The 17,767-nt window shown below is 46.9% G+C and overlaps 1 protein-coding gene across 3 annotated transcripts in view; it reads left to right on the top strand.

The window, feature by feature from the left end:
• Nucleotides 1-16,826, top strand: part of SPRED2 (sprouty related EVH1 domain containing 2) — a 122,524-nt gene extending 105,698 nt beyond the window's left edge. For 2 of the 3 annotated variants that reach the window (XM_003830907.5, XM_003830908.5), the window contains exons 5-6: nucleotides 10,767-10,916; nucleotides 13,508-16,826. In XM_003830907.5, coding sequence (XP_003830955.1) covers nucleotides 10,767-10,916; nucleotides 13,508-14,176 — 819 coding nt within the window. In that variant the 3' untranslated portion in view covers nucleotides 14,177-16,826. The remainder of the gene's footprint in view (nucleotides 1-10,766; nucleotides 10,917-13,507) is intronic. The other variant, XM_034953279.3, reaches the window with a different exon arrangement.
• Nucleotides 16,827-17,767: the final 941 nt, after the last annotated feature.

A 17,767-nucleotide genomic window follows, 5' to 3' on the forward strand; every position in this document is an offset into this window, starting at 1 on the left:
GAAAGAAAGAAAAGAAAAGCAAAGGTGTTTTGGGAGGGCAGCCCTCCACGTTTTGGTTGACCCCAGGGAGCAGTGCATCCCATAACTACTGCTGATTGAGACCCAACACAGGGTGGGGTGTCAGAAGAAGGTCTCAGAAGATGGGTGGGGACTCCTTTATCTTCTAAATGACAATAACTCTCAAGCTCACATTACGCTGTAAGAGGAGGATCTTTTTATCAACATGTAATACCTATAGTGGCTAAATTAATTAAATGTCTAAGGATCTAAATAAAAGCTTTGGAATGCTCTCAGTTTCAGGAAGCCCCAAGGCATTTTGCAACCCCTGCCACTTGTGTCTTGCTTTATTTACATATATATCATCTCATCTTTTTAAGCTGTGGACAGTGAGAAACTTTTATTTCCATTTTATTAATTCATACAGAGTATTTATTCAAGGTTACTTGAAACCCAGCCTTCCTGCTCCCATCCCCTCAGTCCCTCCAGTGAAGCTAAACTGTGGGTTTATCAGAGTCCTTTTCTTTCATATCAACATATCATCTAACTTTAAAATTTAGATGCCGTGCATGGTGGCTCACAACTGTAATCCCAGCACTTTGGGAGGCCAAGCGAGGCAGGAGGATTGCTTGAGGCCAGGAGTTTGAGACCAGCCTGGGCAACATACAGAGACCCTGTCCTGTCTCTACATAAAATTTTTTCAAAAAAATTAGCCAGGCATGGTGATGTGCTCCTGTGGTCCCAGCTACTTAGGAGGCTGAGGTGGGAAGATCTCTTGAGCCTGAGAGGTCAAGGCTGCAGTGAGCTGTGATTGTACCACGTACTCCAGCCTGGGCAATAGAGCAAGACCCTAACTCAAAAAAAAATTGTTTTTTTAAGAAACAAAAATTTTTTACAAAATTGTTTTTGTTGACCTAGACTGGTGGCTCACGCCTTTAATCCCAACACTTTGGGAGGCTGAGGCGGGAAGATCACTTGAGCCCAGGAGTTTGAGACCAGCCAGAGCTATAGTGAGACCCTATTTCTTTTTCTTGGTTGGTTGGTTGGTTGGTTGGTTTTTGTTGTTGTTAATTTCACAATGAAAGAATCCTCTAGGTCCTAGAGAGAGGATAATATCCTAGAGTCTAGGACAGAGTCAGAGTCATCTCTCCCACAAAGACCCACCAGCAGCTGCCTCAAACTGCCTGCTAGCTGGGATTGTGAAAGAATACAGGTCTGGCCTACTTCCTGATCTGCTGCCTCTTTGAAAGAGGACACCTGGAACCAACGTAGGCCCTCAGGACAGATGAGCCGGAGCTACCTGTTCCCAAAGACCTGTTGACAAAATGGCAGACGACTTCCTGTTTGCCAAAGGAGAAAGGACTGATCATAGGTTTCTCAGCCTTAGTAGACATTGTGGGGAAAATCTTGCAACTCATCCAGTCTGAGCCAGTAGCCTTCTGAGACACTCTCAGGCTGAGGTTAAGAAAGGAACGAATATTATATACGGGGTGGGGGGAGTTGTAAATACTTATATATAAAATGAGAATCCCTTGCAAAAGGAAGAATATTGCCTTAGTTACATCAGCCATTGAGATATATTTTGGTGGTAGATTGCAGCAAAAATAATGCAAATGTAGTCCATAACTACTAGTTAGCTACCTTTAAAAATTCAAAATAGCAGCAGCATCTGCAGACAAGGCAGAAATTCTACTTAATCAAAATTAATCCTGTAACTTTTTTTTTTTTTTTTCTTTGAGACAGTCTTGCTCTGTCACCTAGGCTGGAGTGCAGTGGCACAATATCAGCTCAATGTAACCTCCGCCTCCCGGGTTCAAGTGATTCTCCTGCCTCAGCCTCCTGAGTAGCTGGGATTACAGGCACCTGCCACCACACCCAGATAATTTTTGTATTTTTACAAAGATATTTTCTATTTTGTATACAAAATACTTTGTATTTTACAAAGATGGGGTTTCACCATGTTGACCAGGCTGGTCTCCAACTCCTGACCTCAGGTGATCCATCCCCCTTGGCCTCCCAAAGTGCTGGGATTACAGGCATGAGCCACTGCACCTGTCCTAATCCTGTGGTTCTTGAATCAACTAAGCAACGGGCTTAGTCAAACTCCTCTAACCTGTAATGTTCTTAGGAGCAGGTGAGAAGCATTGCACATGAAATTGTTAGGGCTCAAACAGACCTTGGAAATCATCTAGTTCAACTCCCTCATTTTACACATGAGAAAACTGAGGCCCCCAAAAGTTAAACAACTTGTCCAAGATACCTGGCCTGGCCTGAAATTGAGGTTTTCGAATCTCCCTGTATAGTGCTATTTTTGCTTAGCAGTGCTACATGATTCCTGAATGATGTGGTCTAGCTCCTTAAGCAGTTTCTTTAACATTGTTTTCTATGGCCCTATTCAAAACACGTAGGCCCATTGATCTCCCAAACAGGCTGGTCAGAGAGGGCTTGGCTCTTTGCACATTGTGATTTCTGCAGTCAGCCCTTGTGTTCCTGGGAACATGAGGATGATGAAGTGGCTGTACTTGTTTCGTTGCCTCTCGAGAGGAGGGGTTTGTCCCTTTTATCTCCCTCCCTAAGAAGAAGGAAGAAATTACACATTGCCAGCCCTCTAATAGTCTCACCCATGTACTGGATGGGAGCATCCTACTTGAGAAGGCTGTGAACCAGGTGCCCCTTGATAATAATTCCAAGTGTCCTTGAGAAAACAGCCCAGGCACACCTTTTCTTTCCCATAGCACTTTTTGCCAACTGTTGCCTCCTTGTCCTCTGCCCCTACCCTCTTTTAGAAAGCAAAGGTTTAGCAGGAAAACCTAGAGGACTTGAAGGGATGCGCATAGTACTGAAAAGACCTGCGAAATGTGAACGTTGAAATCTGTCCGGCTCGTCCTGAAGACACAGAAAGTGCCCCCAAAAAGTCCTGGGTCAGCAGCCAGGATTCCATCCCAGAATGGACAATTTAAGCAACCTGTCTCCTCAGCTCGTCTGGCCTGGTGGTTCCTTCCCTCCCTCCTTGAGCTTCCCTTGGTCAGAGAGGTGGCCTTCTACATGAAGAAGGTTCATTCTTGGACCCAGGGCATGTGAGCTGCTGCACTTGCTTCTTTATGAATTTCCCAGTAAACTCAAGTTCCCTCCATAAGAGAGGGAAGAGTAGCCAAGCTTCCAAGAACAAGAGATCATATTGTACAAAAAAGGCTCATACAGCAGGAGGGAGCTGGCTCAGGTTTAACCTGAGGTGTTGCCCTGTTAGTCTCGTTTCTCCATTCAGGCTGATTCCCACCCAAACCAGACAGCATTGACCTTAGGGAAACTGCCAGTCCATTAGCCCAGGCAGCTTCAGCCCAGTGTCTTTTGCACTCAGATTTTGATTGATTGTCAAGCCATCATAACATTAAGGTCCATTATTATTTTTTAAAATTCTGTCTCAAGTTTTGAAGCTCCATGGAGTTGCTCTCATTTGTCATCAAACTCTAGAGGGTTATGGGAAATATCTGAATTCTCAAAATAAGTACAGCCTGTGTCTATAGAATCTGGCAACTGGAAGCCTGCTCTTTTTTGGAGATGTTGATCAGATGTTCACTGATAAACTTGAGCCCCCTTTTCTTCCTCTGGTCTACCCATCTAGAATGCTATGACCCATCTCAGACACACCCCTCTGGGAAGCTGCCTGACTCTGACCAGTGCTCTGAGGCCCATGCCCATTGGTGCTTGAGGACTGCTCACCTGGCCTTGCCTCTGCCCGTGCCACGTGGCATCTCCCCCAACAACATGGTCACTTTCTGTGTCTGAGCCCACATCCCGCAAAGCACCCAACCCAAACCCAAAAACCCTTCTGGGAAGGGATGGATTTTTTTGAGACGGAGTCTCGCTCTGTCGCCCAGGCTGGAGTGCAGTGGCGCGATCTCGGCTCACTGCAACCTCTTCCTCCCACGTTCACGCCATTCTCCTGCCTCAGCCTCCCGAGTAGCTGGGACTACAGGTTCCTGCCACCACGCCCAGCTAATTTTTTGTATTTTTAGTAGAGATGGGGTCTCACCGTGTTAGCCAGAATGGTCTCGATCTCCTGACCTCGTGATCTGCCTGCCTCAGCCTCCCAAAGTGCTGAGATTACAGGCGTGAGTCACCGCGCCTGGCCAGGGATGGATTTTTTTTTTTTTTTTTTACTACCATAGAGGATTTGGACAGGCCAGCCCTGTCCCTGTTTCTTGTTTTTTTAAATGTTGGCAGTGCCCACTTTCATTTCTGTACCCTCTGACACCTGCTTTCACCCCCTTCCCTTCTCTTTTCTTACTCTCTCCTTTCTGGGTTCTTCCTCATCAAAGGCTTGTCTCAGCTCACTGCCCTGTTAGAGGGCTTTAGAAACCAGGTCACACAGAGCTTGTTATTTGCTACTCAAAGTATGTGGTTTTTTATAGTAACCATAGAAAAATTTGACAGTGGGCCAGGTGCAGTGGCTCATGCCTGTAATCCCAGCACTTTGGGAGGCTGAGGTGGGCAGATCACCTGAGGTCAGGAGTTGGAGACCAGCCTGGCCAACATGGCGAAACCCTGTCTCTACTAAAAATATAAAAAATTAGCCAGGTGTGGTGGCACGTGCCTGTGGTCCAGCTACTCAGGAGGCTGAGGCACAAGAATCGCTTGAACCCAGGAGGCGGAGGTTGCGGTGAGCCAAAATGGCGCCACTGCACTCCAGCCTGGGCGACAGAGTGAGACTCTGTCTCAAAAAATAAATAAATAAATCACATCACATGTTAGTAAGGCATATTTAGTGAAAGACCAGTAGAATGTATCTGAGGAATGCAAAGAAGGTTTATGTTGGAAAAGCTGTTTAATTCACATATTAATAAAATAAAGGTGAAAGATTGTGTAATCATCTCAGTGGACAGAAAAATCATCTAATAACATCTAATATCTGGTGAAAATCCTTAGCAATCTAGAATAGAAGGAAACTTTTGGAACTTTATAATCACTCCAATTACCTAGAAATATTATATCTAATAGAAATTCATTAGAAGTAATTCTATCAAAGTCAGGTTCAAGACAAGCAGGACACTGTCCCCTCTGTTTTTCCATGTCATGTTGGAAGCCCTGGCAAAAGATGCAATGAGGTAAGAAGAAGATGGTATAAATATTGGAAAGGAGGCTGGGCACGGTGGCTCACGCCTGTAATCCCAGCACTTTGGGAGGCCGAGGCAGGTGGATAACGAGGTCAGGAGATTGAGACCATCCTGGCTAACAAGGTGAAACCCCGTCTCTACTAAAAATATGAAGTATTAGCCGGGTGTGGTGGCAAGTGCCTATAGTCCCAGCTACTTGGGAGGCTGAGGCAGGAGAACGGCGTGAACCTAGGAGGCAGAGTTTACAGTGAGCCGAGATCGTGCCACTGCACTCCAGCCTGGGCAACGGAGCAAGACTCCGTCTCAAAAAAAAAAAAAAATATATATATATATATATGTATATATATATAAAGAGGAAAGGAGACCAAACTATCTTTTGTGAGCAAAATGATTTACTTAGAAAAATCTAGTTTCATAAGGGAGCTAAGCAAAACAACCAGATACAGGATCAACATACAGAATCAGTAACTTTCATATACCAGCAGTCACAGTTTAAAATAGAAATTTTTAGGCCAGGTGTGGTAGCTCATCCCTGTAATCCTGGCACTTTAGGAGGACAAGGCGGGCAGATTGCCTGAGCTCAGGAGTTGGAGACCAGCCTGGGCAACCTGGTGAAACCCCATCTCTACTAAAAAAATCAAAAAATTAGCCAAACGTGTTGGCACGTGCTTGTAATCCCAGCCACTCGGGAGGCTGAGGCATGAGAATCTCTTGAACCCAGGAGGCGGAGGTTGCAGTGAGCTGAGATTGCGCCGCTGCACTCCAGCCTGGGTGACAGATCAAGGCTCTGTCTCAAAAAAATGTATAGCAAAATAGAAATTTTAAATCCCATTTTATTTTTGCCATAACCCCAAGGAAGATTTTGGCCCAATTTTACAGATGTAAAAACTGGAGTTAGAGATTAACTTGACCAAAATCATCTTATAATTAGCAGAGAATGATTCAAATCTAATCTGCCTGAGCTGAGACCCTGTTGTTTTTAGCATTGTAATACTCCCCTTGTTTCTGTTTTTCAGTGCCTCATATTAGGTTGCACACTTCTTAATTGGACATCTTTTTTTTTTTTTTTTTTTTTTAGACAGGGTCTTGATTTGTTGCCCAGGCTGGTCTCGAACTCTTGACTTCAAGCGATCCTCCTACCTCAGCCTCCCAAAGCGCTGGGATTACAGGCATGAGCAGCTGCACCCAGCTGGACATCTTTTTAGTAACAGGCATTGACATTGAGTCAGAGTCAAACCCAGAGGCAAGAGTGTTTTTAGAGGGTACATTTGCAGGTGGCAAGGGCTGTGCTCCCTGCATCATAGTGCACAAGACCTCCCAGTGTCAGCTGGGGCCAGATGGCAATGCCAGCCTCAGTGTCCACAGCAGGAGACATTAAACGCCCACTCTGACCTGCTCTCTCAGGATGCTGCAGTCATGCCTTCTAGGAGCCTGAAGTCCCCGAGCACAGAGTAGTCACAGGGGACCTCTGCTTTTGTTCTTCAAAGCCCTAACAGTTCTTAGACCCCCACTGGAGAGCAAGGGGAGTGTAGATACAGTTGGGAGCATGTGATTGCCAACTCTTTCATTGAAGGTGACAGCTTTCAGATTGGTAGGTTGGTAGGTGTCAGTAGCTTGTGCACAGAAATAACAGAGAGATGTTTAAGAATCTTGCTTGTGTATTAGGTATGTGCATACCTCAGGTGGGCTGCTTTTCTGCAGCCCACGGAAACCAGGGCAGAGTTATAGGAGAGCCAGTTCAGAGATGCATGAGGGTAAAAGGAGATTTTTTTTCCCCTTTGCCTTTCTTGGAGATGCCCTGGTAGTACATTCCTTTTGTTTGTAGGTCACACTAGCTGCTTTGTAAGAATCATCTGTTAGTATCCATCTGAAATAGCCTTGGCTTCCAATGGAATCTTCTGGGAGTTCACACAACCCTGAACAGCTGGGCCTGGAAGACTGCAGGCTCGGCTAGGACGCAACCTCAGCTCTGCCCTCAGGAGGCAGTAGACTGTGGACATGCCTCTCGAGGTCTTCTGGCCTTCTTGCTTCACTGTAGAAATTCGTCATCGGATAAGGCCTTTCTCAGTCTCACATCCTCTGACAAATGTCTGGGGAGCTTTGCACTGGACTGTGCAGGGAGAGAGGGTTGGGGAGGTGGGATGGGAATATCGGAAGGTAGCATTTCTGATCGACTAATGAGTCCTAGGAAAAGCCGGATGTGCCTCATTTCTCAGAAGGACTTTCTACACATTGTTAACCCAAACGTGGGTCACAGAAAATAGGCTGAGTTAGGGTGAACAGATGACTAACACAGTGGTGACCGTGGTGTGTTAAATGGGCTTCTGAGAACTAAGTACTGAGAGCTTATTACAATGTTCAACACAAGGGTAACGTCTAACCTAATAGATGACTGTAACGTGGCTGTTGGATAAGAATTTAACTCTTGAGATTTGAATCACACTGAAAGGCCCTGATTACTCATTTGAGAGGTATTTATTGAGATCTGTAGTAACCTTTGTACTGTGAGACATCATCTCATCTCCTGGGTTTGTATACAGCAGGGTGTACCTTGTGACTTGGAGAAGTTGTGTTTTGTGTTAATCTCAACAAAATACCTCTTAGCATAGGAGTTGGAAGTGGACTTACCTGGGTGTGAGAGGCAGCAGTGTGTGGGGCCTATTAGAAATCTCCCTGGGCTTTGTGGTCAGGGAGGCTGCATTTCAGTCCCAGCTCTGCCAGTGACTCTGTGCTGCCATGGCCTGGATTCACCATCTCTCAGAGTCCCTTAGTGCCAGTGTGTGACATGGAGATAGTGTTTTACCTGTGACCTGCTGGCCATGCTGAGGAACCGTGTCCACAAGTAGCTCAGGGCCTGGCACACCATAAGCACTCACACATATGACACCAAGAAGAGTTGTTTGTGAGGAAGAGGAGGGAACCTGGGGAGGAGTAAGGGGTAGAGAGAAGCCAGGAGTGTGGTGCCTGTGGGACTGCTTTGGAAGGAATCCAAAGTGAAGGGAAAGTGCACCCAAGTGACAAACCCAGTGTATTCTGGCTTAAGTTACAAAAGAGAATTGGTGTCATCATTGGGACATCCTCGAGTGGATCAGGATTCAGGCTTGGCTGGATCCAGCAGCTCAAAGGGACTAAGGGTGGCTTCTCTTGCTCCCATCCTCAGACAAGTCCTTTCCCCACACCCGTGCCAGGATTCAAGGCTTATAGGACCCTTAGATCTTGATTACAGAAATGGAGACAGCTGCTTTTCTGACCGCTCTGTCAAAAGTCTCTCTATATTGCTTCGGAGAGCACCGTGTGTTCATATTTAAATTAGTCACCATGGCTTGGGGGATCAGAAGCAGGCATCAGCCATGCATGGCATAGACCAAACCCAAGTAGAGAAACATCCAGGAGGGTTGGGTCTCCAGAGGGATGCTGCACATGTGGACCAAGGTGTAAAAACTAACAATGCTTATGTTGCATAACGGAAATATGGGTGTGTTTTTCCTAAATTCTTGTAGTGCTATTTTTCTAAGTATGTACTACTTTATAAATGAGAGGAGGATAAAAAGAACTTTTGTAAGTCTATTTGTTTTGCCCTTGTCCCTAAAATGATTTATGATAGCTAACAAAAACATGTAAAGTGATAGATAAGTCAGGGTATGGTGGCTCATGGCAGTAATCCCAGCATATTGGGAGGCCAAAGCAGGAGGATCACTTGAGCCCAGGAGTTCAAGACCAGCCTGGGCAACTTGGCAAGACCCCCGTCTCTACAAAAAATACAAAAATTAGCCAGGGGAGGTGGTGCACACCTTTTGTCCCGGCTACTCAGGAGGCTGAAGCAGGGGGATCACTTGAGCTGTGTTCATGCCACGGCACTCCAGCTTGGGTGACAAAGCAAAATCCTGTCCCAAATACATAAATAAATACATTTAAATATATATATATAAGCAAATGAGATGAGGGGAATATACAAGTAAGAAACAGTAGCCAAAGGAAAGTTCCTGTAGATTTGCAAGAAAGAGAGCATCTAGAGATCAGAAAAAGCCTTTTCTTTTCATCTGTTTAGTTGGGGAATGGTAGAGGGTGGAGAGATATGTCACTCTAAGCAAGCAGAAGGAAGGGTAGGGATTCTGGGGGTCCTGGTTTTAAAGATGGTTGCCAGCTGCATCTAACAAGGCCCCTGGATAGCCCCTGGGCCCAGAGGGTTGTGGAGTATGACCACCACCTGGGGTCGCCTGGCCTGCTCCGTTGTGTCTCAGGTGGGAGTATTAGTCTATTTTCTCGCTGCTGATAAAGACATACCGGAGACCGGGCAATTTTCAAAAGAAAGAGATTTAATTGGACTTACAGTTCCGCATGGCTGGGGAGGCCTCACAATCATGGCAGAAGGCAAGAAGGAGCAAGTCACATCTTACGCGGATGGTGGCAGGCAAAAAAAGAGCTTGTGCAGGGGAACACCTCTTTTTAAAACCATCAGATCTGAGACTTATTCACTATCCCGAGGACAGCACGGGAAAGACTTGCCCCAGTGATTCACTTACCTCCCAGCAGGTCCCTCCCACAAATTCATGATGAGTTTTGGTTGGGGACACAGCCAAACCATATCAGGTGGCATACTGGGTGCCTGTGGGATCTGCTTGTACAGTGCGCACTGATAGCTAGTCATCTTCCAAAGACATGGTTACGGAGACTCCAGTCTTAACTTGACATCTCTACTGGGCAAAACAGCTCTGTACTCACCCTTCACAGAGGTGGCCTCTGTTTTTCTATGCAGTCATCCATCTCACTTCCAGTTTAAAGTGACCTCCAAGTCTTGCTCCCAACCCCAAAGATACAAAATTTATTCTTGGAAATCCAGTACTCAAGATACCCCAGCCAGCGGTATCCTTACCTCTGAGACTCTCCCAGGTGGAGATTTCCCCCCTCCATATAAACACGTGGGTTTCATTTTTGCCTGTGTGCGTCTTCCCTGCTTGCCATAACACCTCACAACCAGGGCCACAGATGGGATAACCATTCTTTTATTTATGTTTTGTTGTTGTTGTTGTTGTTTGAGATGGAGTCTTGCTCTGTCACCCAGGCTGGAGTACAGTGGCTCAGTCTTGGCTCACTGCAGCCTCCGCTTCCCGGGTTCAAACAATTCTCCTGCCTCAGCCTCCCGAGTAGCTGGGATTATAGGCACCTGCCACCATGCCTGCCTAATTTTTGTATTTTTAGTAGAGACAGGGTTTTGCCATATTGGCCAGGCTGCTCTTGAACTCCTTGATCCGCCCGCCTTGGCCTCCCAAAGTGCTGGGATTACAGGCATGAGCCCCCGCGCCTGGCCAGGGTAACCATTCTTGATCAAACTAGAACACAAACCTTTGGGGAGCCTGGTATATCCAGCCTTTCCCCCCGCACCCAGTCACTATTCCCGCATTTAAGAAAAACCTACCTTTCCAAGGTCTGGTGGCTGGGCTTCTCTGCCTGTTGAACCAGCCACATTGTGTTTAGACAATCTGGCCATTCAGGGGTCCTCCTGTTGTAGCCAAGACAAACTCAAGATTTTGGGAAGAGCAGCAAATTGCCACAACCAGGGAATAGCTAGTATTTGAATAGTGCATGTCAGGGTTTGCTGCGTGGGGTTTTTGTTGTTGTTTTTAAATTGACTCTTGGTTACCTCCCTCTACATAGACAGCTACAGACAGTTCTTCTAATTCCTCTCAGAAGAGAGAGCAACCTACTCGGACAATCTCCTCTCCCACATCCTGTGAGCACCGGAGGATTTATACCCTGGGCCACCTCCACGACTCATACCCCACGGACCACTATCACCTCGATCAGGTGAGCAGCAGCCCTGTTCCTCTGAGGGCATCAGGGTGGTGCCTCTGATTCTGGAATGGCCTCTTTCCCCTCCTATTCAGCCAAATTCCATGACCACAGGCCTCTCCTGCTCCTGCCTTTACCCCCACTTCATATTGAAAGTGGCATTGGTGGTGGCACCTCAGCCTCATCCAGTGTTTTCTGTGTGCCAGACACCTTGCCAGACCCTTTATATGCTTTATGTGGTTTAATCCTCAGAAACTGCCCCACAAGGCAAGTCTTCAGCCTCCCCAGGTTATAGATGAGGAAGCTGAGGCTTAAAGAGGTGGAGTATCTGATGGAACGAGATTCAAATCCAAGCCTGTTCTCACCCAGGGGGCTACACTGCGTCCTGCATTCCTCTGTCCAAAGGGCCTCCCGGCTTTGTGTGGAAGCCCAGAGCCACAATCAGGACTAAGGAATGCTGCACACTTGGCTCGAGCCCCCAGCCTTACAGGCTACAGGCCCAGTCTTGCTCAGGCGGATGTAGCTGGAGCTCAGAATTCGGTAGTTCGACAAATATTTACCAAGTGGCTGCTTTGCAGAGCAAGTTCCCAAATCATGGGGCATGGACTGGTGCCTGTGTGGGGTGCTGTGGCCACTAGGCTGCTTTGAAATGAGAAAAAAGGGCAGTGAGTTGTTTTGTTTTGTTTTTAAACATAAAACTAGATTTATTTGACTCTTTTTAAAAAAATTATTTTAGATTGTGCTTCCTAATATTTTGGGATTAAAATGTCCTATTTAAAAATCACATTATTGGCCAGGTGCAGTGGCTCATGCCTGTAATCCCAGCCCTTTGGGAGGCCGAGGCAGGTGGATCACAAGGTCAGGAGATCGAGACCATCCTGGTTAACACGGTGAAACCCCGTGTCTACTAAAAATACAAAAAATTAGCTGGGTGTGGTGGCGGGCGCCTGTAGTCCCAGCTACTCGGGAGGCTGAAGCAGGACAATGGCGTGAACCCAGGAGGTGGAGCTTGCAGTGAGCCAAGATTGCGCCATTGCGTCATCGCAACAGAGCGAGACGCTCTGTTGCGTCTCAAAATTGTTGCGTCCATCTCAAAAAATAAATAAATAAATAAATATCACATTATGCTAGCAGTAGATGGAAATTAACTTTTTTACTTTCCTTACTGTCCAAAATAAAGAATTAGTAAAGCCCGTGTCAGTTTCCGAGATTTGTTTTGAAATCCTTCTGAAATCATGATTTTCAAAAATCTAGGCAACTCTGATACCAAGAATTTGACAGGAATTAAGGTAAAATGTGTGGGACATGGCCCTGCCCTCTGGTAGGAAGTGATGGGTAAATCTAATAAGCGCATGATCAAGTCTGTAACAATATGATAATGACTGTGATGGCGAGAGGTATCAAGTGCATCCTGTGAGCAAGGCTGTGAGCTGACACCCTCTGTAGATTGTTTCTCTTCATTCTCAAAACAGTCCTATGCAGTTCGACAGAAAGGGAACCTGAGTCTTAGGTACTAGCTAGAAAATGTCAGCATTTGACTGCAGTGAGTCACTCCAGAGCCACGTTCCTCAACCCCTGAAAAACCTTCATGCCCAAAGGACTTCGAAAGCAAGAAGTCTCAGTTCTTTGCCTCCACTGAGAGGCCCTGGGTGAGCCAGGGTTATATGCATGTAATTAATAAATATTTATTCAATGTCTGCTGCTCTGGACAAGGCAGGGTTGCAGCCTGTAGCAGGACTAACTGCAGAGAAAAGCCTCTTCCACCCTGAGGGAGAATGCAGCTTAGATTTGCAGGTTTCTAGAGGGTGTGGCTCTTGGTCTGGCCACTCACTATTTGTGAGATCCTGGCAGGAGTGAAACTTCAGTTTCCGGAGCCTTCACTCTATCCTTCTCCTGTCCGCATCTCACCAGATGACATGGTGAGCTACTGTTTCCTAGCGTCCCCTGTCTCTTGAAGGAGACACCCACAGGGAGAAATGCATCTCCTATTGTGATCCTTTGTGGACATATTATGCACATATGGATAATGAAGTTTCATAAAACAGGACTTACCTTCTCACATGTATTGCACTCCAGTGTCCTTATTCTATTTCAATTTTTAAAAAGCCAGCCTTACAAAAGAGAACATACCATACAAAAACAGGCAAAACTAATGCAGGCCTTTAGAAGTGAGTGTAGCCCTCACGCTGGGGCTAGGAGGTCCCTGAGGGAGGCGGAAGATACTCTGGGGCACAGGTCCTGTTCTGCCTCTTGATCTGAGTGTGCCATGCTCCTGAGAACGCATCACACTGTGCCCTTGCCATGTGCACACTCCCCTGCCTGTATGGCAGTGCGTCACCAGAAAGGGAAAATACTGCTGGTCTCAACCCATGAAATTGATTTCCTGGCCCATTAATGGATTGAGACTCTATTTGAAATACATCTCTGACTGGGCGACAGGATATTCAGTAATTTCAGGAGGAGTCTGTTTCTTCACGGAGCATCGTGATGGAGTTATCGAGAAAGGTGCATTTTGGACGGCTAGGGAGGGAGAAGGTGGGGTGTTTTTTTGTTTGTTTGTTTTTTGGCCGCTGCTGTAAAATAATGTCTCCTCTCCTACGGGACAGCCGATGCCAAGGCCCTACCGCCAGGTGAGCTTCCCGGACGACGACGAGGAGATCGTGCGCATCAACCCCCGGGAGAAGATCTGGATGACGGGGTACGAGGATTACCGGCACGCACCCGTCAGGGGCAAGTACCCGGACCCCTCGGAGGACGCGGACTCCTCCTACGTGCGCTTCGCCAAGGGCGAGGTCCCCAAGCATGACTACAACTACCCCTACGTGGACTCCTCAGACTTTGGCCTAGGCGAGGACCCCAAAGGCCGCGGGGGCAGCGTGATCAAGACACAGCCCTCCCGGGGCAAGTCGCGGCGGCGGAAGGAGGACGGAGAGCGCTCGCGGTGCGTGTACTGCAGGGACATGTTCAACCACGAGGAGAACCGCAGGGGCCACTGCCAGGACGCGCCCGACTCCGTGAGAACTTGCATCCGCCGGGTGAGCTGCATGTGGTGCGCGGACAGCATGCTCTATCACTGTATGTCGGACCCCGAGGGAGACTATACAGACCCTTGCTCGTGCGATACTAGCGACGAGAAGTTTTGCCTCCGGTGGATGGCTCTTATTGCCTTGTCTTTCCTGGCCCCCTGTATGTGCTGTTACCTGCCCCTTCGGGCCTGCTACCACTGCGGAGTGATGTGCAGGTGCTGTGGCGGGAAGCACAAAGCGGCCGCGTGACTCAGTTTCCCTCCCTTCTCCCTCCATCCGCAGCCACAGGGGAACTCGTCTCTTACATACTCTCATCTTCTCCCCCGCTCCCTTCCACTCCAAGGAGCGAGGAGGGCAAGCGGCCTCCCAGCTCCCTGGTACCTTGAGGCACCATTCCAGCCAGGGACGCTGCCGGGTAGACTCTCCACTCCCCCTGCCGCCCACACTGCAGCAGCCACATCCATACACACACGCTCGCACAGTGTTCTGAGGAAGGAACCTTCGCCACAGACTCCTGTACTATTAACAATCTGTAACCAAGCTAACTGTCTCATCCATGTGTTGATTTCCTGTTTCCTCCTCCCCCGCCTCTTCCAGTTCAAAGGAGTCTGCAATTGGAACTGCTGATTTTCGGTGGGTTTTGTAGTTGATTTTTCCAAGAGCGTCGAAGACTCTCTTTCTCTTGGTTCACCTTGCCTGTCGCTAGCAAGCATCTGGTTCAGCGGAAATGGGATGTGAGAATGATGAAACCCGACAGAAGTATTTCAGCCTGCAGTCAGTTATTATGTATAGGAGGTGAGCTAGTTAACAAACTTGTACCACAAAACAATATCGCTTTAACTTTTCTAAAGCCAAATTTCCCATGTAAGCTGCAGTTTCTATCTTTAGCCCATCATCATTTTCTGCCCCCCCAAAATCTGTTGAAATGATTCACTGATGCAAAACATTCACCCGTAATAGACTGAGAATTGAGCCTTAACTTCAGATTAACTTGTGAGAATCAGGAAAATTCCTTCAACTGCATTGCATCCTCTTGGACCAGGGCTAGAATGGGGATTTCAGGTTTCTGTGAGCCTCCCCATTACCCCTAAAGTAGAACATTTTTTAAATTGTGTTGCCACCACTTCTAAAAATTTAGCAATATTAGAATAGGATACTAGTGAAGTAAGAAATTTTGCTTGTTGTTTTGCAAACCAAATAGTTTCCTCAAACACAAATCAGTGTTTCCACGAACAAGTTCCAATTGAGAAACACTAAGGTTATGGTGAATAAAACCATAGGGAGCTTCTTCCCCCCAACCCCTGGCTATTTTATATTAATGGGGAGAGGGGATTTTTAAATGTCATAAATTTGAAGAGTGGTGGGTTGCATTTTCTTCATTGGTTTATGTTTTCGTTTCATTTTGGACTCAATTTCACATCACCAAATTCCTCATTTATACTTGGGGAAAAAACAAGGCCATATGTAAAAACCCTTCCAATGCCTAAGTGTCTTTCTCCTGCAACTCCAAACCCAGACTCGCCACTTTGGGTGCACAGGTGGTTAGGTCAGCCAACTGGTTCTGCCTGTCGCCTTGCCACGGAGGAGGCTTCTAATTAGCTGGAAAAGAGTATTTTTCTAATACGTTGCAAGGATTAGCCAAATCTTCTTATTGAAGAAAGAAGAAAAGTGAAGAGTGGTTACCTATACCTAGCATAGTACAATCAGAACCTCGTGGAGACCACCGGGGACAGGCTTGTGGACGCCGGCTGTTCTTCCCGCCACGATCTTTCTGTGGTAGCGGCCAGCAGAAGACATGGCCTGCTCCCCACTCCCTTTCCCCACTCCTTCTTTATTGCACACAGGACACCAGTCTTCAAGGAAAGGGACTTTTTTCCAGTCTGCCAATCATATTGGGAAAGTGCTAGCTGTGCTCACCTTCATGGGGCTGTTTCCAGCTCGTCCACAAGCTCATCGCGTTTCTTTAGTAGATTACCAGTGTAAATACCCAGTGTGCTTATGAGTCAGTTAGTAGACGTCTTCATTCATTGGAGTAACTGGTTTAGGCTTTCCAGTTTGGAAAAGGAGCAGAGAGCTGTCCATCTGGATTGATGGAAGAAAAGAGAACCTCATCCATGCCTGGAGAACATCTAGAAAACCTTCAGCCAGCCTCCAGTGCTGTCGAGAGACCACCTTCCCCCGACCCGGAGGCACTTCCTTGGGGTCTTTCTCTAGGGTCTCTTCTCTACAAAGCACAACACTAATGTTCGTTTCCTTAGACCTCAGTTCAAGTGCCCCTATTTATTTCAATAAGAACGCACATATCCCAGCTGTTTTTTGTTTGTCACCTCTATTTAGTTGTTACCTGTTTCTCTCTTCTTTCACCCCTTGTCCTTTTCCACCCTTTTAAGAGTTATGCTAGCAGATCTTACTCCACGTATACTTTTTGGTTTGTGAAGGCATCGGTTAAGGGCACAAAGACAGCCATGGGGACATTTATGTAAATACGTCTCTAATTGCCACACTGCAGCTGAACAGTGTGTAGTATTTTCCCAGTCAGCTTTGCCATACTGACGTCAATCATTTGAGAGAAATTATTCAGATTTTATTTTTGTATCTGTGGTAACAAAACATTAACCAAAAGATTTTCTGTCCAGAAGCCTCCCCGACCCCCCAAGCTATTTGCTCACATTAACAAATTAAAGTGCCTGAAGCATAATTCATTCTTTACCTGTATACTAAAAACCCTGTTGTATTGATTTTTTTATAATAAGCCTTTTTACCTCTGTGTAAAAAATATATATACAAGTGTATGATGTACATTTTAGTTCTTAACTTTTTTTTATGGTTTCTAATATGTATGACCAATGTAGCTATTGCTTTAAAATGTACCGTGTAAATATAAACACATCCTATCAGATCGCTGGCTTTGGGGTATTTGTCTGGCAGGAGACGAGGTGATGCTAGAGCATTGGCAGATCTTGGAGTTCCCGCATACAGGATGGGACAGGGCTTCCTGTGCCGAAGGACATGTGGACACCGGTCTGTTTTTTCAAGGCCCTTTCCTCCTATGGTTATGTCATATTCCCAAGGGGAGACTGCAGCTCCTTGGGCTCGGATGCCTCAGTGAAAGGAAGGCTGCAGGCCACCGCCCAGGAACACCCCCTCTTCCTAGGCCTGGCTTCCCCAACGAGCGCTCCTCAGAGGGAACAGCTGTACTTCCTCTAAGTTGTTTTCCACTGATCCCTGCTGAACCTCAGGGATATATGTGTGTGTGTGTGTGTGTGTGTGTGTAGTTTGGAGGACAATTGCTCGCAGAAAACAATTGTTAACACTGCAAGATGCTTGGTCTTCTCCGAGCAGCTCTCTTTGGCCCACTTTCCTTTCCAAATGGACACTTTGGATGCTCCAGAGCTACAGTGACAATCCCCAGGAGGAAATAAAGTATGAGGTCTTCTCAGGGTCACAGAGAAAAGTTTCTCTAGAGAAAGGAGTAGGGCCCTTAAAAGGAGATATATAGGAGGGGCCTTGCGTCTTAGTGTTAACGTTTCAGTTTTAACTCTTCCTAAAGGGGGTGATTTTCGCAAGCCACTGGCAAAGGTGAGAAGCGTGGAGAGATGTTGGAAGTTAGGAAGGGAGGGGAGGACTTGGAGGAGTGGGGAGAGAGTCCTACGAGCTCTCTTGCCCTCATGCTCCCTGCAAGACAGGGCCCTCCTGTCATCCCTGTGTCACAGTTGAGCAACTGAAGCTTAGAAAGGGTGAGTAACAGGTAAACTGCGGTCCCAGGAGGCAAGGACTGAACCAGGCTGAGCTGGGCTAGCCAACTGCAGAGCCCAGGTCCTTACCAGGCCTCACTCTGAT

This window comes from Pan paniscus, chromosome 12 (assembly GCF_029289425.2).
Source record: "Pan paniscus chromosome 12, NHGRI_mPanPan1-v2.0_pri, whole genome shotgun sequence".
NCBI lineage: Eukaryota > Metazoa > Chordata > Mammalia > Primates > Hominidae > Pan > Pan paniscus.